Consider the following 22,857-nt stretch of genomic DNA (forward strand, 5'->3'; position numbering starts at 1 on the left):
AATATTTACTATCTAGTACTTTACATAGAAGCTTGCCTACCTCTGAATGATATGCAGGTACAGAGATGACATTTATCTTGGCACTTATAGAAAGACCTATAAATTGTATAAAGACATCATCATTGGATTTCCAGTAACAAGAAGTGGCAAGACATGACGGTGGTCCAGGTGTTCAGGTGAAGTGTAGGGAAGGTCTTGTCTTGACGAGGTCGGATGAGACCCAGATGAGATAACCCCATTTCCCCTGCTGAAATTGCCTGAGAATTTCATTCCAGTTATTTGCGTAGGTTGATTCTTTCGGTGGGGGTGGGGTTGGGGAGGAGGTGAAGTGTCAGGTGAGTTCTATTTTGTATTTGCACAACTTGGCTTTCTTTTTACTTGGTGTGGTGTTTTGCTGTATGAGGAATTTCATAGAATTTTGTGATGAGTATGCAGCATAGTGGTTTGAATCCTGCCAGGCCGAGGGTCATATCTCAGCTCTGCAACTCATTATCTATGATGCCTTGGGGCAGGTCCCATAACTCTCCAAGCCTCTGTTCTCTATTCCATAGGGTTGTGAGGTTCAGATGAAATAATGCATGCTGGCAGGAATGGTTACTGCTCATGGGATTTCCATGTGCTCCCCGTATTCCCCAGGCCCCCTGTAGTTAGATGGATCCATGCCAGGGTCCAATGCTCTATAAGTGGAGGTCACTGATATCACCTCTACTCTACAGCTTTTGAGGGCTTGGGAATAACCATCTCATTCTTTCATCTCCTGGTGCAGTAACTATGGGAGAATCCTTACATTAAGATGGTAGAATTTCCATCATTCTAGGTCTTTGAGTGGCCATATGGAGCACACCATACCCAGCCAACCCATTGTGGACATGGAATGTAAGAAATCAACCTTGATTGCTAAGCTGCTGAGACTCTGGGGTTAATTTGTTACTGCAGCATAACCTAGTCCATCCTGATGCATGCAGCATGCAAACCACTTATGTTGACCCTTAGTCATGGTAAGTGCTCCACAGATGTTGGTTACTTTCGGTAGGAAGCTAGATTGCCTCGAAAGTTTTATTAGCTGATCTCATGATGCCAATGTTGCTATTTTGTAATTGGATAAATTGGACTCGGCTCTCCTTCCAGCATGTGGGAGAGAAAGATGACTGAGAGACAATAAGGCACTATTATCTTCAGTTTGTGTCCTTGGATACCCTTGGTGGCAATGAGCAATGCATGACCCTCTGAGAAAACTGGACCTAAAGGAGAATGGGAGGTGATACCAGAATTGGGAAAGTCCAAGGCCCCAGGCATTCCCTGGTCTGGAGACAACTTTGAGTCCTTGGTGGGAAGATTCTCCAAGGGAACATAAATGCTTCTACTATCTAGTTTGTCTCTTTGAGAATTAAAACTTTTTTTTTCATTCCAGTAGCTTTTGGGGTACAGTTTGGCTCTTTGAGAATTGCATACTAATTAATTTTAGGGGCCATCTGTACACATCTCTATATTCCTGAAACATGGTAGAAAAAGCCAGCAGTCAGGCGACAATCTACCATGACCACTAAAATATCCCCAAAGTAAACACTAGATGTGATCCACTAGGTTTAGTGGAGGTGGCTGGCTCGAGAGTTGATTATATTTATTATTGTCACTGTGGTGATTATGGCCACAACATTGTGATACGTATTGGTCTTCTTTTGGTGAGTTGCAGTTTGGAAGGAATAAATCCATTTTTTTTTTTTTTTTTTTTTTTTGAGTCTTGCTCTGTCACCCAGGCTGGAGTGCAGTGGTGCCATCTCAGCGTGCTGTAAACTCTGCCTCCCAGGTTCAAGTGCTTCTTCTGCCTCTATGGCCAGGCTGGTCTTGAACTCCTGACCTCAGGTGATCCACCTGCCTCAGCCTCCCAAAGTGCTGGGATTACAGGCGTGAGCCACCATGCCCGGCCCCATTATTCATTTAACCAGTATCTATTGAGCACATTGGGTGTGGTGGAGGATGAACTGAAGGGGAGAGAGGAAGCCTCCTCCTGCCACTATGTTTTCAAGTTGTCCTAATACTCCACCATGACACGCAGGCTTGTGGGTCCCAGAGCTCCAGAAGCATCTCCCGACCACAACATCCTGACCCAGATTCTACTGAAAAATACGCGAGTCTAGGAGAGCCATCTCTGACACTTCCCTTCTTTTGAACGGCTGATCTGTCAGTCATGGGGAGCCCTTATGAAAGTGCAGTGTGTTTTGTGAAATTTGAGGTTGATCAAAGAATACCATTAAACTTTGTTAAGAAATCTACATATTGATGACATATGCAGTGGGGTGGAGGTGGGGAAATTCCCAAATACCTTTTAGGAATTATCTCAGAAGGAGGTAATAGTCAGAACTCTTGGTTGTCAGTGACAGAAACTCGTCTTACTAGTCTGGAGTGGAAAAGGGATCATGTTTTTCTCTGCATTCCCCAACCCCAACCCCAAGTAGATCCTGAAAGAGGGACAGGATTGCAAGTGGATTATTTAGGAGATGATTCCAGGGATCACCAATAGGGGAGTGAGGAATTGACTCATGGAAAGGCAGGAGGCCACACAGGGGGCTTCAATGAGCATCTTACCACTCCAGGCAACTAGGATTTGACCCCACTGGGGACCTCTGGGAAGTGATGTGGAATACATTTCAAAGTTGTTCCATCCAGGGGGCAAAGATATTGAAACATTTAGAGCCTGGCTCCCATCCGTCACTGGCTGTGGACTGGTCCCAGGGCATCAACTCTCTGGCTTTGCTTTCTTCTTCTTCTTTCTTTTTTTTTTTTTTTTTGAGACATAGTCTTGCTCTGTCACCCAGGCTGGACGGCAATGGCATGATCTCGGCTCACTGCAACATCTGCCTCCCAGGTTCAAACGATTCTCTTGCCTCGTATTCCTGAGTAGCTGGGATTACAGGTGCCTGCCACCATGCCTCACTAATTTTTTTTTATTTTTTGTAGAGACGGGGTTTTGCCATGTTGGTCAGGCTGGTCTCGAACTCCAGACCTCGTGATCCACCTGCCTCGGCCTCCCATTGTTGGGATTACAGGAGTGAGCCACTGCGCCTGGCTTCTGTGGCTTTTCTGACATACTCTATGCCTGACTTTGAGAAAGCCCTCAGGTGAAAGTCTTGGTTGTATGCAGTAGCAAGCATGTACTAGAATGATGAAAACCAAGGGGCTTACCACAAGATCTCTCTCTCTATCTCTGTCTCTAGCTTTGTCTGCATACTGGCTTAATGTCTTCTTACTCAAGCCTTTTCTCCATAAGGCGGGAAACGTGGCCACAAAAGCTCCTGTATTTCTCACTACACACAATTCCTGTCATCACAGAGAATGATTAACTTGGTCTAGTTTCAGTTTCGAAAAATATTCAAGGAAAGAATTCTGATTGGCCAATTTAGGCCAGATGCTCATCCCTGAACCAATCAACTGAGGACAGAGGGGTGGAGTCATTTGAGAACATGGCAGCCCCCATGAGAGCCACATGACTGGAGTAGGAAGTGTGAGTCTCTATAGAGGAGAGGGCTGCTAGGCTGAAAAGGCAATAGATGTCTGCAGTGAAAGGAATAGATCAGGAGATACATTCTGTTAAACCTGTTAATTATTTGAAAAAAAGAGAAACTTTCAATATACTGTCACAGTATATGTGAGCCGGTGGCTCACGCCTATAATCCCTGCACTTTGGGAGGTTAAGGTGGGCAGATCAGAGGTCAGGAGTTCGAGACCAACCTGACCAACATGGTGAAACCACGTCTTGTGCACCTGTAATCCCATCTACTCAGGAGGCTGAGGCAGGAGAATTGCTTGAACCAGGGAGGCGGAGGTTTCTGTGAGCTGAGATCATGCCACTGCCCTCCAGCCTGGGCAACAGAGTGAGACTCCTCAAAAAAAAAAAAAAAAAAAGTTACATTGTAGTTCCCTCAGCATGATTTATCAGAAAGGAAAAACTTACAATATGCGTATTTCCTATGCACAGGCTACTGCTATGAATTGAAATTCTTAAATTCCAAAGATTAATTAAAATGTTTCTCAAGACACATAAACTGTTAGAATCTGCTTATAATGAGGCTGAAGTTGAGTAAGAAGAGAACTGGCATTTAGGATACTAATTTTCTTCTGTCGAGTACTGTCAAGTTTTGGTTCTGCCTGGAAGTAGATGCACCTCAAGGGAGGGTTGCATGTAAAGCTGTGTGTGTGTGTGTGTGTGTGGTAGTTTCCAAAGATGGGTATAACTTTCTGCAAATGCTCGTGCAGTATAATTGAACCAATCTTTCCTTTAAGAGGTAGAGTTTATACTCCTCTACAAGAATCTGGGCTGCCTATGACTTGCTTTGGCCAGTGGAATGCTGCCAAAGTGATGGTGAACAACTTCTAGCCGTGAAAGGAAAATAAACCTTGGGGCCTCAAGATCAGTAAGCTAGGCTGGGCTCGGTGGCTCACGTCTGCAATCCCAGCACTTTGGGAAGCTGAGGCGGGCAGATCACCTGAGGTCAGGAGTTCAAGACCAGCCTGGCCAACATGACAAAACCCCGTCTCTACTAAAAAATATGAAAATTAGCCAGGCGTGGTGGCAGGCGCCTGTAATCCCAGCTACTTGGGAGGCTGAGGCAGGGAAATTCTTTGAACCCTGGAGTTGGAGATTGCAGTGAGCCGAGATCGTACTACTGCACTCCAGCCTGGGCAACAGAGCGAGACTCTGTCCCCCCTCCCAAAAAAAAGTTACTAAGCTAAAGAGAAAAGTCAAGCTGGGAACTGCTTAGGGGAAACCTGCCTCCCATTCTATTCAGTCACCCCTTTGCTCACTGAGATAAACGTATATGTGATTGCCTCATTTGGAGAGGCTAATCAAGAACTCAAAAGAATGCAACCATTTGTCTCTTAACTACCTATGAGCTGGAAACCCCTTCCCTTTTTCTCACCTTCACCTTCACCTGGAGTTGTCCCGCCTTTCCAGACTGAACCAATGCATATCTTACACATATTGATTGATGTTTCATGTCTCTCTAAAATGTATCAAACCAAGCTGTGTCCCTACCACCTTAAGCACATATTGTCAGGACCTCCCGAGGCTGTGTCACAGGCATGCGTCCTCAACCTTGGCAAAACGAACTTTCTGAATTAACTGAGACCTCAGATTTCTGGGGTGCAAATAATCTTAGGCCTTGAGAGCCCTCTGGTAGTTTCCATATTTTTGCCCTCTTGGATGCTGGCACCAAGCAAACCTTGGCTATCCTGCTTAAAGGGACATTTGGAGAGGGGTTCTGGAGGGCAAGGGGCCACATGGAGGAAAACAAGGTTCCCCGGCTGACAACCAGCACCAACTGACAGGCACATGCATGAGGCCGTCCTGGATGCTCCGCCCAGCTGGCCCTCCAGCTGCAGGTAGCCACACAAATGAGCCCAGGTTAAACCAGCCAGGAAGTCCCCATGCAACTCACAGGGTCCTGAGCAATAATGGCTTGTGGTGGTTTAAAGTTTCTAATTTTAGGTGCAATAGGTAACTGAAACAGCCCACAAGGGTGTGAGCCTGTGGAGGGTGCATTTCCCACCTGCTGAAGCTTCTCATTTCCCAGGATCCAATCCAGATAAGACTCCTGTTCTCAGTGTCCTTGATGGAAATGGCAATGAACTTTTGCAGATTGGACCATCTCGGGAATCCCAAAGATCGGAAACTATTTTCTTTCTCAGAATCTTCCACACAGTATTGAGCCTTAGGAATTTCTAAGAAGGATCTGGAATGAAAAAAAAAATCTTTTGAAAAGGTATTTGTATAGCTTCACTTCAGCAAGATTCATGGGGGGTATTAGACTAAGTGCTGGTATTAAGCCAAACCATGTTTTTCAAAGACTCATCTGGCCTCAAGATTGGCAGGATCAGAGTGGCCTCCCAGGATCTATCCCATCCTCAGAAGAGTTGGTTCAACTGGCATGTACCCAGATCTCTTTGAGCTACGATGATACTCCCTTGAGCCAAAGGCTTTCACATCACATCTCCTTTAAGTCCCCCTAAGTACGACCCCAGAAGTATTGACAAAATAGTGCTATTCCTGAAGATTTCAGGAGGACATAAATGAAGAGATTAAACTGCAAGGTACCAAAACTTCCATCTTTGCTAAAGACCCTCATCCAGGCTGGGCGCGGTGACTCACGCCTGTAATCCCAGCAATTTGGGAGGCCAAGGCGGGTGGATCACCTGAGGTCGGGAGTTCAAGACCAGCCTGACCAACATGGAGAAACCCCATCTTTACCAAAAATACACAATTAGCCGGGCGTGGTGGCACATGCCTGTATTCCCAGCTACTAAGGAGGCTGAGGCAGGAGAATCGCTTGAACCTGGGAGATGTAAGTTGCGGTGAGCTGAGATCGTGCTATTGCACTCCAGCCTGGGCAACAAGAGTAAAACTCCATCTCAAAAACCAACAAACAAAAAGCTCTTATCCAATGGTCATGCCACTCTATCTGGCCATGTAATTTCTCCTCCTGGCTTTCTGTAGCAACAGCCTTCTGGGGAACCTCACTCTGCCTTTCAAAACCCCTTCACCTTGTACCCTTCATCAGCAAAGTACTTAGCTCAACATGTGTGCCTCTGGGGGTACTCATCCACATGCCATTTCAGGATATTTCCAGCAACATCATCTTCACTACCTCAGGATGGCATTTTAGAGTGGATTGCATGCCTGCTGGATGTGTTGTACTTGAACGAGTTAGAGAAAATGCCACACTTTGAGACAAATTGTCTGTTCATTTAGCCGACGGCTAAGAAATGGCTAACGTTTTAAGTTCTCTCGGCCTCGAAGAAGGGGATAGATTTTCTTTTATACTTTGGTTTAGAAAGGGGAGGGGGGTCTAGTTAAAACAATTTTACAGAAGTAGGCAAAAAAGTTAAAAGGATAAATTGTTGCAGGAAAGTAAAGAATTCTAGTTCTAGGGGCTTTAAGACTATTATGAGGTGATAAAAGCGGGGCTTTGGGCGCTATCAATTGGACGAATTCCTGGGAACTGCGGATATTGCTCGCCACAGTATCTTATCAGTTAATTGCATTCTTCGATGTGCTGGGAGTCAGCTTGCACAAGTTAAGTCCTTGAGGAAGGGGCTGCCAGTGAAAGAGCCAAGATGGAGTCTCTCTGGCTCTCTTAGCTAAGGGAGAGTCAATTCAGATGGAAACAATGCTAGGTGATTCAAAGAAAGGGAGAGTCTAAGAACAGGGTTAGTAAAAATAAGGTTGGGCATTACATTCCTCACTTGTGTTTTTGGGGAATCAAATCGTTGATTTTTCAGTTATAACAAGGGGGTTATATTGAGTCTTAAGATACATAAGTTTGACAGAAGCTATGCGTTGTTTTACAAAATTAAGAAACTAATTTAATATACAAGGTCCAAAAATTAAAACTTAATAGTAGGACGGGGAGGGGGTCTGTCTAACTTAGTAATTAGAATAGTTAGCTCTGGGTTCTAGTTGAACATGTTTTGATACTGGGGGATGTTATTTTCTTGTTCTTGTTGGTGCTTATCTAGATTTTCTTGCACTTTCTGGAGTGTATCTTTTATGACTAAGAATGGTGGAGGAACAGTTAAATCAACTTTGTCAGGGTGTTTCTGGAACATAGGGTTACTTAGATCAGTTAAAGGCCTGATTGGCTTGGGTGGGCTTTATGAGACTAGGGTTTTTTTTGGATGGTGAACATAGACTTAACATTAAATCCTGGGATATAAAATCTTAATCTTCATGACATGCCATGATACTATTGAGTTAAATTAAGGTCATGGCCAGTTATAGTAAGAGGATTACAATTTTTTCTAGTATATAATTTAGGATGAGAAGCATGACTTATGGAAAGAGTTGAAGATCTGGTTGATCTTTTAGAGTAGGTGGCTAAAGTTACACATGTCTAATCAGGGCAGAAAAACTGATAAGTATCTTGACAGCTAGCATCAGGGTGATTTCCAGGGCAGAGGTAAAAGTCAATATTTTGGAGTCTTTTTTCTGCACTTTTGGAGCTTCTACACTTAGTTTGGCTGTTGGAGTGTCTGAATCTTGCTGAAAGGTCGACACTTCCTGCTCCTGGAACTGGCAGATTGTGTTGCTTTTCATGGGTATGGGCTGGCTTTGGGAACAGTACAAATAAGTCAACTGCAAAGGAGACTTCCTTGGAGGTACTGGCCTTCTAAGTGGTGTTTGCAAATACACGTCCTGTTGTGAAAGAGGTGAGGAGAAAGGAGTAGGAAGGCACAGAGGATGTAACGGGCAAAAACAAATAAGTGGGGTAGATAAAAAGAATGAATCTAATGGCTTCACCTAACTTAGGTGCAGTTTTAAGGGGACTGACTTAGACCTGGCGACTTATGTTTTTAGCTGGGCTCTTTTGGCCTTTTTGATGCGGGAGTGATGAATGTAAGCAGGAATGCCGTCTACTTTCAGAGCACTTGGCGTCGTGAGGATGACGGTGTGAGGTCTTTTCTAAGCAGGAGTGAGTCTTTCTTTTTGGAACTTTTTAACAAACACTAGGTCTCTTGGCTGGAACGAATGGCAGGACTTTGGTCAGGAATTGGATTGGGATGGGCTCCTGGAACAAGTGGCAGGAGAATATCTTGTACCTGTTGGAGAGACTTTAGGTACTGTAATCAATTAGTTTGTGATATTTCTGCTAATTTGGCATCTGTTAGCTTAGGCAAGATAGGTGGTGCCTTATTATACATGATTTCAAAAGGTGAGAAATTAGCCTGGTAAGGGGTGCACCTTACTTTAAGTAGGGCTAAAGGAAGGAGACTTACTTAATTTACACTGTTTTTTTAAGATTAATTTTGTAAGAGTGTTTTTTAGGGTGTGGTTCATGCGTTCTACTTGCCTGGAGCTCTGGGGTTGATAGGCACAATGGCGCTTCTGTTGAATGTTTAACGCCTTACTGACTGACTGAGCTATAGGCGAGGTGAAGGCTGCTCTATTATCAGACTTTATGGCAGCAGGCAGCCTATATTGAGGGATGATTTCATTGAGTAAAAACTTAACTACTATGTTGGTGGTTTCATTTTCGGTAGCAAATGCCTTAGTCTATCTGGAGAGGGTGTCTACTAGTACTAGAAGGTATGTGTACTTAGCCTGGTGTGGTTTGACTTCCGTAAAGTCAATTTCTTCCTTTTTTCTTGGCGACTTTTTTCAGAGACAGTGGCCTGGACTGGGTTTAGGACTTTGTTTGGCATTTACTTGGGCGCAGGTTGTGCACTGGAGAGCTGCTTAATTTGTTAGGCTTTGAAGATGGGGGATCTTAAAATGGCTCTGGAGGAGCTGAGGTAGCTTTGCTCTTCTTAAATGGGTGGTAGACTGTACGTAACTGATTAAAGTTTCTTTAAGAGTTCAGGGTATGAAGATTCTAGAGTCAGGAAGAATCTACTAACTTTCCTGATTTTTATTGGCTCTCAGATCCGAAGCCCGTTGTTGTTGTTGTTGTTGTTGTTGTTGTTGTTGTTGTTGTTGAGTATACGGGATTGTCAGGCAGATCTGGCTGTGGAAAGGAGACTGTGGGCAGCAAGTTTAGAGGCGTGACTGAAAGTCTCGCTGCGACCTGAGCTGCTGAATCAGCTTTCTGATTACTATGGGCAACGGCCGTGTTTTCTTTTTGATGTCCTTTGCGGTGGATCACAGCTACCTGCTGAGGTGAGTAGCCTGATTTCCTGGTAGATGGCTTTATGTACATGCACAGTAGCAAAGGCGTACTTGCTGTCAGTGTAAATGTTAATACGTTTATTCTTACTTTATCGGAGAGCCTGAGTGAGGGCGATCAATTCAGCCTTTTGTGCTGAGGTGTTTGCTGGTAAACCTTGAGCTTATAACCCATGTGTCTCCGTGGTAACAGCTGCACTGGCTCTTCATATTTCCTGCTTGAGGAAGCTGCTACTGTCTGTGAACATGGCAGCATCTGCCTTTTCTAGGGGCACAGCTTGAAGATCAGATAGGCCAGTTTCGATAGTTTCTAACAGTTCTTGACAGTCATGAGCAGGAATAGTGGAGTCTGAGTCAGGAAGTAGTGTAGCTGGATTGAAACACTTTGTGGGAGAGAAAGTCAAACGAGGCTGATCTAACAGTAAACTTCGATACTGCAAGATGCGAGCATTTGACATCTATTTGCCAGAAGCATTTTGTAGTAAGGTCTTTACGGCATGAGGAGCTGTAAGGGTTAAATTTTGGCTTAGAGTTAACTTATCATCTTCTTGGGCCAGGCTTGCTGTAGCCGCTACGGCTCACAGACAACTTGGTCATCTAGAGGCCACAGGATCTCGCCTCTTAGACAAATAGGCCACTGGGTGGCTTTAGGGTCTTAGAGTCTGAATGAGCACGACTTTAGCAACTCCTTGGCTTTTATGGAGATATTAGGGAGGGCTAAAGCAGGGGCTTCAGTTAATGCTAAATTAATGGGCTATTTCATTCCGTACTTCTTGGATAGATGCCACTAAAATTTTTGTCTGTCTTTTGAATGCTTTACAGCGGCCTTTTCAGCTGCCTGTGTTGCTTGTTTTTGTTTTTTAAGCTTTTGATTATCAAAAACTTTTTGGGCTATTTCTAAAAGCTGACTGATATTTATTCTAGAAAATCTTTTTAGTTTTTGGAGTTTCTTTTTAATATCGTAGGCTGCCTGAGCCACAAATGCTAAATTAAGAGCAAGGCTATTTTCGGGAGCTGCCGGGTCAAAAGGGGTGTAAATCCGATAAGCCTCCTGGAGGCGCTCTAAAAACGTTTTGGTGACTTATCGGGCCTTTGGACAACGTCGGTCGTCTTAGACAAGTTTATGGGTTTCTGAGAGGCTCTTTTAATACTTGACAGGAGATACCGGTGAAAATCGTCTAAAGCTCTCTTTCTACTTGAGGAATGTGAGTCCTGGTTAGGCCGGGTAGAGGGAAAGACATCCTCAAGGAGGTCTTTAGCTTCTTCTTCCGGTCCATTGGCTGATGTGAGGAAGTAGTTTTTGGCTTCTTTTTGGATACGTTCCTTCTTTTCAGAGGTGAAAAGGGTTAAAAGCAGCTGTTGGCAATCATCTTAGGTGGGCGGGTGGGTCCGGAGTACAGACTCTGTCAGAGAGGTCAAAGCCTGGGGCTTTTCAGAGAAGGGAGGATTATGGGTTTTCTAATTATATAAGTCAGAAGTAGAAAAAGGGACACAAACTAAGAAGGGTGCTGAGCGCTCGTCACCTGGAGGGACTTGTGCCTCTCTCTGTGGTAGTAGAGGGGCTACTTCTTCCTACCACGGTCATGATTGAGAGGCAATGGGTGGCGAGCCTACAGGGGACGTCGTCGAGGAGACATGGTATAACTTTAAGGGAGAAGGCTGGTTGTAAGGCGGTGGGACTGGGTGAGGGAGACCCCCTCTTCTTCAGAGGGAGGCAGTACAGGGGAGCTGAACCGGCTGAGGGTCGAGGCGAAAACGCGGTCTGGCTTAGGAGGACCTTGGAGGTAGAATCATGAATGGCGCATGAATGGAGCCATGGAGAGTGGATCCTGACTAAACGTAGCTAATGTAGGGAAACTGATCAGGGTGGCTAGGAGTTTCTGTAACAACCTGCCACACAGCTTGAACAATTGTGAGGTTCAACGACCCTTCAGGGGCCACTTGACTTTAAACTTTGGCCATTTTATTTTGCACAGTGTCTGGATCTTGCCTTTTTTAAGGCGGACTTTATAATCCTCTGAACTGAGAGAAAAATTCTGCAGCATACATTGGAGAGGGCTTTAACTTTACAAGGCTGGGAAGAAGTGTTTCTTATTTTATTTTATTTTTTTTGAAGGCAATTTAATAAGATTTGAGCATAGATATTAAACTTAGCATGGACAGAGAAACGTATTTCTTGGGGGACTGGCGTAGTGAAAGAACAGAATCAATATGACTAGAAAGAGCAGAAAAACTTACAACAGCTAATACTACTTGCTACATTGCTGTAGCTTTAAGATTGAGGGAGGAGGACTAGAGCCAGCCTGAGATCTTCTGGGTCAGTTTGATCTAGGCATTCTTCTTCTTCTTCTAGATCTGTACTTTAAATACTTTTGGTGTCTTTATGACTTGAACGCAAATAGCTTTAACTTAGCTTTTACTTTTAAGGGTTTAAGGAGTAAGAGCAGAGCCAAGTCCTGGAGACGGTAAACTTTCTGTCGCACCGTAAAACGAGATGTGCGGGATAGGGGGCAGGGACAAGGCGGAAAAGGACTACTCGGATCATTTTTAAGTAGGGACAGTAGCCACAGAGGAACAGAGTAAGAATCTAAATGAAGTAAAGCAGTACGGGCGTACATTTCTTTACACAGTGTTCTACTTAAGGGCACTGGAAAAGTTACAGAATGACAAGAGAGGTGAGCAAGGAAATCTGCAGGGTGGCTGTTTTGAACTCACTACTGGTTTAACTTAGAGGAGGTCTAATCACTTGGACGTGGAGTATGACGATCTAAATACTTACAACTTTCATGGTGCTAGAAATCTTAATCAGGCAAATGTTTTTCACACTTGCTCTTGTAACAACACTTGACTTGCTTCTGGCAGAAAAGACAGGACTGTGGTGGCCAGCCTAAAAGATTGATGAGAAATTTAACCTCCTGTGACAAAAAATCAGCACTAAGGACTTAGAAGAAGTTTTTACTTAGACGTCTTGGGCAATATCAACGTCTTGACATGCAAAACTTTGACAACTACTAACAAGACAATAGACACTGAACAGAACAATCAATATAAAACAAACAATTGACTTTAGGGCATGTAAACAGTTATGACAATTTCTTTCTTTTTTTTTTTTTTTTTTTTTTTAGACAGACAAGGGGCGGGTTTCCTGTGATGGGATCAGTCAGGTGCCTGCCTGGCCGCTCCCCCTGAGGGGACTTGGGCTCCTCTTAGCATTGGCAGGCCGGTATAAACTTCCGGCTCAGATCAAGCTATGCCTGATGCTGCCTTAAGCCTTATGAGGTCGCCACGGAACCGCAGGTGAGGGCCCACTTGAACTCCGTAGCTTTCGCCGTGGAGCTACAAACTGCAGGACAAGCGCAAGCCCTTGTCCTCCCTCATTCATTCATTATTCACACAGAGTATATAACAGTTTTTTTTTTTCTTTCTTGGAGATTCTTCAAGAAACTTGGAATAAGAGAAAGATGAGAGATAGAAAAAGAGAGACAGAGAGTGACCGGTCTGCCAGAAACCAGGACTCAGTCCTCCAGCATCCTGGGATGTGAACTGAGTCAAGGGAGGGCCCCTGTCAGGGCCACTTCCCTCCTAGAAAGAAACACAGAGGTGCCTAACAGAAAACCAGGGCTCTACCTTCTAGCGTCCTAGAGAAACAGGTAGAGTGGAAAGAGGGACACCCTCATCAGGGCCGCTTCCCTCTTACTAGAACTGAAGTCAAATCTGACCTACGTGACCTCAGGGTCAGAAGTCGAGGACTCAGAGGTGGAATTTTTATGGGCACCCACACGGTTGTCGATAAGCTCTCCTCTGGAAGACGGTCACCTTTCGAGGACCTGAAATTTTTTTTTTAGGTGGCACCCCCCTACAAGCCGGCCGTGAGCCCGGAGGGAGCCCGGGTCTCGCCTGATGGCGTTTCTCGCTGGGGCCTCCAAGTGTTTTACTTGAATGAGTTAGAGAAAATGCCACACTTTCACATGAATTAAGAGTCTGCTTATTTAGCTGGTGGCCAAGAAATGGCTAACTCTTAAAGTTCTCTTGGCCCCGAAGAAGGGGCTAGATTTTCTTTTATACTTCAGTTTAGAAAGGGGAAACGGGTCTAGTTAAAAGAATTTTACAGAAGTAAAGTAGGCAAAAAAGTTAAAAGGATAACTTGTTACAGGAGAGTAAACAGTTCTAGGTCTAAGGACTTTAAGACTATTACAAAGTGATAGACGTGGGGCTTTAGACATTATCAATCGGACAAATTCCTGGGAACTGCGGATATTGCTCGCCCCGCAGTATCTTATCAGTTAATTGCATTCTTCGATGTGCTAAGAGTCAGCTTGCACAAGTTAAGTCCTTGAGGAAGGGGCTGCCAGTGAAAAAGCCAAGATAAAAGCTGTCCCCGGTGTTAGAGGTGGGGCCTGATGGGAAGAGATTGGATCATGGGGGTGGATTTCTCATGAATGATTTAGCATCATCCTTTTGGTCCTGTCCTTGCAATAGTGAGTGAGTTCTTGCAAGATCAGGTTGTTTACGAGTGTGTAGCACCTCCCTCCTTACTCTCTTGCTCCCGCTTCACCTTCTGCCATCATTGTAAGTTTCCTGAGGCCTCCACAGAAGCTCAGCAGATGTCAGTGTCATGCTCCCTGTATAGCCTACAAAACTGTGAGCCAATTAAACCTCTTTTCTTTATATATTGCCCAGTCTCAGGTATTTCTTTATAGCATGAGAGCAGCCAAATCCAGCAGCCATAGACAATATGTAGCAAATGTGCATGGCTGGGTTTCAATAAAACTTTATTGACAAACACATCTGCAAGCAGGTCAGATTTGGCCCATGGGCCATAGTGTCCCAGCGTCTGCTCTGGAATATTCTGTTCAGCCTGGTTGGACATCTCTAGGTTTTTTTTTTTTTTTTTTTTTTTTTTGAGACAAAGTCTCACTCTTGCCCAGGCTGGAGTGCAGTGGTGCAATCTTTGCTCACCACAACCTGTGCCTCCTGTGTTCAAGCAATTCTCCTGCCTCAGCCTCCCAAGTAGCTGGGATTACAGGCACCTGCCACCACACCTGGCTAATTTTTGTATTTTTAGTAGAGATGTGGTTTCACTATGTTGCCCTGGCTGGTCTCGAACTCCTGATCTCAAGTGATCCACCTGCCTCGCCCTCACAAAACGCTGAGATTACACGTGTGAGCCACTGCAGCTGCCCTCTAGGTTTTTTTTTTTTTTTTTTTTGACCATTGCTTATTTGGTTTGACTTTCATTTTCTTCCCCATTGTGGTAGTCATTTTCTGAATGCCTGTTAGTTTGTCCATCTCTCTCCTCTGTAGTCCCTAGCGTCAGATGAACTCCTCTGCAGGTGCAATGGTGTAACACTCTCTAGTGCTGAATTTTGAGCAGGAGAAAGAGAGCAAGAGTGACCACTACCTTTGGAAACTCTGGCCTCCTGAGAATTTGGTGTCTCCTCTGCAAAGGTTGCATACCTGTTAACCCACAGGCCGGAGAGAGAGACAAGCCAGAATCATGATCTGTTGAGCTTGAGTTTAATATTTGATGAACAGAGATCACTGAGTTTTTTGATAAGAATTAGAGGGGGAAGAAATGGCCACAGAGAACAATTTCTATCTCCAGATGAGGATTCAGGAGATAATTCTGTGAACAGAACTTCCTGAGAACCGAGATGGGGGAAATCGCTGGTATTAGAAGAGTGAAAATGTCAGTAAGTATGGCTACGACTGTGCTCTTAGAGGCAAAAGAAGAAAATGAGACTGCCAGGCCTGAATAATGAGAAATCTTTGATGGAATTAGCCATGCGGAACAGACACTAAATGCATCCTCATTCTTCTCATAGTCAAAAGTTTTTGCTTAAGCTGGATGGGAAAAAGAGAATCCCATTTCACTAAGTATAAAAGAGGGGATTTTAGAGAAGGTCTCAGAAGAAAGAGATGTGGGGGTTTGGTGAAACTCACCAGAGGCTGAACCCTCTCCAGCATTACACAGGGATTGGGAGGAGCGGGGTGGCATTAGGCCAGGTGCATAGCCCAATGCTGCTCTCTCTGGACTTGTTTGCTAGCTGAGCTCATCCATTTACATAATTTTCAGTGCCATTTCTCAGCTAATGAGTCCTGAACTTTTGTCTTGAGGCTAGACTTCTCTTTGAAACAGCAGTCTTAAACACTCAACTTCTTTATTGTTTTTTCCACTTGTCAACTCATGAACACCTCAACCTTGTTACATCCAAAGCCAAACTCATGGCTTGGAGTGGTAGGTGATGGCTGTAATCCCAGTGCTATGGGAGGCTGAGGTGGGAGGATTACTTGAGGCCAGGAGTTTGAAGCCAGCCTGGAAAACACAGTGAGACTCCCTATCTACAAAAAAAAAAAAAAAAAAAAGCTAGGCATGGTGATATGCATCTGTAGGATCTGTAGTCCTGCTACATGGCAGGCTGAGGCAGGAGGATCACTTGAGCCCAGGAGTTTGAGGCTGCAAAGAGCTATGATTGCACCAATGCACTCCAGCCTAGGTGACACAGCCAAAGACCCTGTCTTAAAAAAAAAACCCAAAGCCAAACTCTCTTTTTCCTCCTCCTTCTCCGTGGGCTCTGTCCATGCCATCTCTGTTCTGTAAATGGCACCACCCCTGCTGAGCTGCTAAAGGTGGTCATAACTCATGTGTTGTGCTAACTCTGCTTTTGCCCTCTTCTCCAGTCAGCAAGTCCTGTGATTCTAAACTTTATCCAACTTGTCCACTCTCTGTAGCTTCACTGTCATTATCTTTGCCTAGGACACTGCTATCTCAGCTGGGCTACAGCAACCTCCTAACTGGTCTTAACTGGTATTCTGCACCTGCTCTCCATGCTCAGCAATCCATTTCCTACCTGGCAGCTTCAGTGATCTTAAGGCGTCCATTGAGTCTCATCCCTGCCTTTCCTGCCCATGGCACATAGAATAAAATCGAGACCCCGAGTCTTCTGCCTGTTCCTGCCACCTCTCCAGCCGTCTCCTATCTCCTGCCCTTGGCCTACTCTATTTCAGCCACTATGGCCTCCTTTTGTTTTCTTGGACTTTCAAACTTTTTTCCACAACATGGCCTTTGCACTTGCTGCTTCAGCCTGGAATGATATTCCTCTGCACCTCCCCAAATTAGACCATCCTTTAGGTGTCAGCTAAAATGGTGCTTCCACAGACAGTTCTTCCCTGACCCTTTTACGAAGTGGGCTTCCCTGCTCTTCTCCACCTTAACCTTATTGTTTCTTGTTGTGGGAAGTCAGGGACCCCAAATGGAGAGGGACTGGCTGGAGCCATGGCAGAGGAACATAAATGGTCAAGATTTCATGGACATTTATCAGTTCCCAAATAATACTTTTATAATTTCTTATGCCTGTCTTTAATCTCTTAATTCTGTTATGTTCATAAGCTAAGGATGTACATCACCTCAGGACCACTGTGATAATTGTGTTAACTGTACAAATTGATTGTAAAACATGTGTGTTTCAACAATATGAAATCAGTGCACCTTGAAAAAGAGAATAACAGCAATTTTTAGGGAACAAAGGAAGACAACCATAAGGTCTGACTGCCTGCAGGGTTGGGCAAAAAGAGCCATATGTTTCTTCTTGCAGAGAGTCTATAAACCGATGTGCAAGTAGGAGAGATATCACTAAATTCTTTCCCTAGCAAGGAATATTAATAGTAATACCCTGGGAAAGGAATGCATTCCTGGGGGAAGGTCTATAAATGGCCGCACTGGGAATGTCTGTCTTATGCGGTTGAGATAAGGACTGAGATACGCCCTGGTCTCCTGCAGTACCCAAAGGCTTACTAGGGTGGAGAAAAACTCCGCCCTGATATATCTGTGGTCAGCCTGGTTCTCTGCTCTTGAACCCTGTTTTCTGTTGTTTAAGATGTTTATCAAGACAATACATGCGTGAATGAACATAGACCCTTATCAGTGGTTCTGCTTTTGCCCTTTGCTTTGTGATCTTTGCTGGACACTTATCAGTAGTTGTGCTTTTGTCCTTTGTCCTGTTCCCTCAGAAGCATGTGATCTTTGTTAGACCCTTAGTAGTAGTTCTGCTTTTTACCCTTTGAAGCATGTGACCTTTGTACCTACTCCCTGTTCTTACACCCCCTTCCCTTTTGAAGCCCTTAATAAAAACTTGCTCATCTGAGACTCAGGGGGCATCATGGTCCTACTGATGTGTAATGTCACCCGCAGCAGCCCAGCTGTAAAATTCCTCTCTTTGTAGTGTCTCTCTTTATTTCTCAGCTGGCTGACACTTATGGAAAATAGAAAGAACCTACATTGAAATATTGAGGGCAGGTTCCACCTATACTTCTTTCATGGATTTACTTATTTTTTATTTGTCCCCCTCTGTATCCTAGAAACTCCTGGAGGGCAGAGGCAGGCCTGCCATCTTCATCATTGCATTACCACCACCCAACACTATCGGGGGACCTGCCCTGATAATCAGGTAGGTTCTTTTCTATTTTCCTAAGCGTCGACTGGCTTGAGAAATAAAAGGACAGAGTACAAAAGAGAGAAATTTTAAAGCTGGGCATCCGGGGGAGACATCACACATTGGTAGGATCTGTGATGCCCCACAAGCCACAAAAACCAGCAAGTTTTTATTAGGGAGTTTCAAAAGGGGAGGTAGTATACGAATAGGTGTGGGTGACAGACATCAAGTACTTAACAGGGTAATAGAATATCCAAGGCAAGTGGAGACAGGGTGAGATCACAGGACCACAGGATGGAAGTGAAATTAAAATTGCTAATGAAGTTTTGGCACCATTGTCATTGATAACATCTTATCAGGAGACAGGGTTTTGAGATCAACCCGTCTGACCAAAGTTTATTAGGCGGGAATTTTCTCTTCCTAATAAGCCTGGGAGTGCTATGGGAGACTGGAGTTTATTTCACCTCTGCAATCTCGACCATAAGAGACAGGTACGCCCCGGGGGCCAGTTCAGAGACCTACCCCTAGGTGCGCATTCTCTTTCTCAGGGACCTTCCACGCTGAGAAAAGGAATTCAGTGATATTTCTCCCATTTGCTTTTGAAAGAAGAGAAATATGGTTCTGTTCTGCCCGGCTCACCTGCGGTCAGAGTTTAAGGTTGTGTCTCTAATTTCCTGAACAATTGCTGTTATCCTGTTCTTTTTTCAGGGTGCCCACATTTCATATTGCTCAAACACACATGTTGTACAATTTGTATAGTTAACGCAATTATTACAGGTCCTGAGACGATATACATCCTTCTCGACTGACAGGATTAAGAGATTAAAGTAATGACAGGCATAGGAAATCACAAGGGTATTGATTGGGGAAGTGATGTGTCCATGAAATCTTCACAATTTATGTTTAGAGATTGCAGTAAAGACAGGCATAAGAAATTACAAAAGTATTAATTTGGGGAACCAATAAATGTCCATAAAATCTTCATAATCCACGTTCTTCTGTCATGGCTTCAGCCAGTCCCTCCGTTTGGGGTCCTGACTTCCCGCAACCTCTCTTCCTCTCTTTTTATATAAATGTGCCATGGTGATGAAGGCTTGTTCATTCTCTCGATTTTGACACAGGATTATTTGACTGGTACGGCACACTGAAAGCCTGCCGATTAAGCAGAGAAACATAATTCCAAAATTTACTACAGTGGAGTCCCCAATAGACTTAATCCAAGTTGTGGGGTTTAATCCATAAAGCTTTTCTGCCACCTGATCTAACGCCTGAGCTCCAGGCACGATGGATAAGTGAGCTTGGGAGGCTTCAAAAATTTGTTTTTTTAATTTAGTTGTTTTCAATGATAAACTATCTTTTCTACCTAGAAGGTGTCCTTTGACCATTTCCCATGAATGATCAGTCTCGTTATAGGAATAGGGGTGATGCAGAAATCCACAGTATTCCAATCGCACTGCATTTGCATGCGATGTTCTAGACTCACTACCCGATCTCCAAGCCAAATAACAGACTGTCTTAAATCATTAATTTGATTTGCCAATTTTTGATCGATGCCTTGTTGAGAATTCCACATTTGGGTGGAATTGGCTTGCCAATCATTAACAAAATGAGCCGTTTGAATAGACTGGTCTAATGCCATTCCGGCAGTGGTGGCCATTGCAGTGACTGTAATTAGGCCCATGATAACAGCGACTAAAGTGAAAACAAATATCTTAGGTCCTTTTAGAATTCGTTGTACCACTTCATTAATTAAATGTATTGAGGGGGAGGATTCCCAAGGTCTAGGTAAAATTATCAGAATCCAGATTCCTTCTCGAGCTCGAACCAACATTACACTTTTCCTCGAGTCAAAATGGGAGTTAATACAAGTGTATAGATGACAATTGACGCATTGGACAGTTTGATTATTCATCCAAATTTTGATATTTCCTACCAATAGCATGTAAGGAGGCTTAACACAACTCTGTATGGGAACAGTCAGGTTGGAGGTAAGTAAAGCAGAATGTCTGGGTCTACGTTGATACTGAGAGAGTGGGACGGTAGTGGGAAAAACAGTCAAAATAGTTTTTCCTTCCCATACTCGCAGTCCAGACACGGCAATAGCCAATTTCCAAAGTTCTGGGTGTTCTGGGCTCAGAATAGGGAGTATCATAGGAGGCCTGGTGGGGGGGGGTAATGCCTTTATCTTCCCATTTTAAGGGAAAGAATGAGCTGATCCTGGTATGCAAAGTAGAATGATGATTCTCTTTCTCCTGATAAGAAATAAAATAAGTAGCCTCCAGGCATTCCCTTCCACAGGGGAGCAATTGTTTTTTAAATAGCCCTTTGGTGCCCAGTCTATTACTAAACCATATGAGTCATTTTTTAATATTACTGCATGTGAGTTAACACAGTCTTCCCAAATTAAAGTTTTAGATGGGCCCTCAAAATGTTTAGGGCATGGTTTTCCTGCAGGTTTATATTGAAAGTATGGGATACCTCCCATTACTCCTCCTTTCATTTGTTGTAAAGGAGAAAGGGAGAGGCCACAGACCAAATGTCCCATTTTATCTGTAGCTGATGTTTCTGAAAGATAAACAGCCCAGAACTGAGTTTCTAGATGGATGCAACCAGGTGCATGTCCGAGGCACAGAGGGGGGTATTTATAACCCATGGTAACATTAAATGCAGTGCCTTCTTCTCCTGGTTGAGCAGGGCAAGGGTCGTCTATGGCTCCAGACATCCACACAGTATCGTTAGTGTAGATTTCTGCGGGAGCATCTATCCAGGTGAGAGGGCGAATAAGTGGAGGAAAAGGCACCTAAGCCCAAGAAGAATAATTGTGTGTAGCAGGTAAATCAGTGTGAGAGGAAACTCGTGAGACAGAAAGTATTAGGAGGAGAATCATTAAATAAAACCGAGTGTAAGCGAGATGGAGTGCTGAAGGAGAAAGAGAAGAACAGAGGGATGTTATTTTCAGGCTAATAGAAATGGTGAGATATTTAGGTTTGTAAGGAGAAAAAGAAAGGTAATCAGGAGAAGTGTGATTAGTTAGATGGGTCTCCACTGTCATCAGGGAGGATTGATTTACACCCATTGTGATTTGGTGTGCCTGTTTCTGAGGAGTCGGCACAGATCTCACCACATCTGAAGGCAGTCTCTGACACAGACGTCTCTTCACTGTGGTTTTGATTGTCAGTATTCACAAGAAGCTTGAGTCTTCTGGTGGGTACCCAGACAGGGGATTGATGATCTCCTGGTGAAACACAAGCATATCCTCTTCCCCACGTTAAGTAGAATAAGAGACAATATTTAAAGGTTTGGGGAAGTCCTGTAAGGCAGTAATCACAGCAATTAACTCCGCCTTTTGAACAGAAGTATAAGAGGTAGAAAGAAGTTTGTCTGCAGGACCTATATAGCCAGCATTGCCATTGCTAGAGCCATCAGTGAATACTGTAACGGCCTCAGGAATGGGTTGATTTTTGGTTAATCGAGGAACCACCCAAGACGTTGTTTTTATAAAATCAAACAATTTGTTTTTTTGGATAATGATTGTCAATAACACCAATAAAATCAGCCAAGTGAATTTGCCACAGTACAGAATGTTGAAAGGCAGCTTGAACTTCGAGCTGATTTAAAGGAACTACAATTACACTTGGATCAAATCCAGAAATTTGAAGTATTCTGCAGCGAACCTGTCCAATTAATATGGCTATTTGTTCTAGATAAAGTTTTTGACACAGAATGAGGAAGAAAACACCATTCCACTAAATCATTATGTTGAACTATTAGTCCAGTAGGAGAGTGTAATGAAGCAAAAACCAGAAGCTGAAAAGGCTGAAATGTCTGTACTCTAGATAACTGGGCAGTCTGGATTGTTTCCTCTACAAATTCCAGATCCAGTACATAGGTCGGAATGCCTAAAGTAGGTCTTAAATAATTAATGTTACCCAAAAGTTTTTGGAAGTCATTTAAAATTTTTAAAGAATCTCTCCTAATTTGAACTTTTTGAGGTTGAATACATTGTTTATCGACCACCATTCCTAAATATTGAACAGGAGTGGTCTGTTGAATTTTATCCTGAGTAATGTATAACCCAGCCTCTGTAACACAGCGGCTCAAAATTTGGTAACAGTCAATTAATTTTTTATCAGTGGGGGCAGAAATTAAAATATCATCAATATAATGAAGAATAGAGGCCTCGGGAAATCGGGCTCAAACTGGTGAAAGCACTTGTCCAACATAAAGCTGGCAGATTGTAGGGCTATTTAGCATTCCCTGAGGAAGTACTTTCCATTGATAATGAGCTACAGGCTCCTGATTATTGATAGATGGTACAGTAAAAGCAAATTTTTCACAATCCGATTTATATAAAGGTATATGAAAAAAAAAACTCTTTAAGATCAATAAGTATGAGAGGCCAATCTTTAGGTATTAAAGCAGGGGCAGGCATGCCGGGTTGGATGGCCCCCATAGGTTTAATTACAGCATTAATGGCCCTTAAATCGGTTACCTTCCGCCATTTGCCTGATTTCTTTTTTACTAGAAACACAGGAGAATTCCAAGGGGAAAGAGAAGGTTCCATATTTCCAAGTTGTAACTGCTCAGAAACCAATTGATTTAAAGCCTCCAGTTTTTCTTTAGAAAGCGGCCACTGCTGAATCCCAGGGCCACTTGTCTTATCTCCTTTGTTTAAAAGGATATTAGGTAGTAAAAGCAATTGAGCTTGTTTAACAGTAGTAAAAGAAACAGGAGCTTGGGCTGGGGAGTGTAATTTATCCCAAGCTC

The 22,857-nt window shown here is 43.7% G+C and overlaps 1 protein-coding gene across 6 annotated transcripts in view; it reads left to right on the plus strand.

Annotated features, from left to right (window-relative positions):
• LOC736669 (uncharacterized) overlaps positions 1-22,857 on the plus strand; it is a 188,406-nt gene that overhangs the window by 148,253 nt on the left and 17,296 nt on the right. For 5 of the 6 annotated variants that reach the window (XR_010159417.1, XR_010159418.1, XR_010159415.1 and 2 more), the window contains one exon: positions 18,017-18,105. The exons of the other annotated variant lie outside the window; for it this stretch is intronic. Coding sequence is in view for 1 of the 5 variants with exons in the window: in XM_054656546.2 (XP_054512521.2) it covers positions 18,017-18,105 (89 nt within the window). In the remaining 4 variants the exon portion in view is untranslated. The remainder of the gene's footprint in view (positions 1-18,016; positions 18,106-22,857) is intronic. 6 annotated transcript variants of the gene reach the window in all.

Source organism: Pan troglodytes, chromosome 7 (assembly GCF_028858775.2).
Source record: "Pan troglodytes isolate AG18354 chromosome 7, NHGRI_mPanTro3-v2.0_pri, whole genome shotgun sequence".
Classification (NCBI taxonomy): Eukaryota; Metazoa; Chordata; class Mammalia; order Primates; family Hominidae; genus Pan; species Pan troglodytes.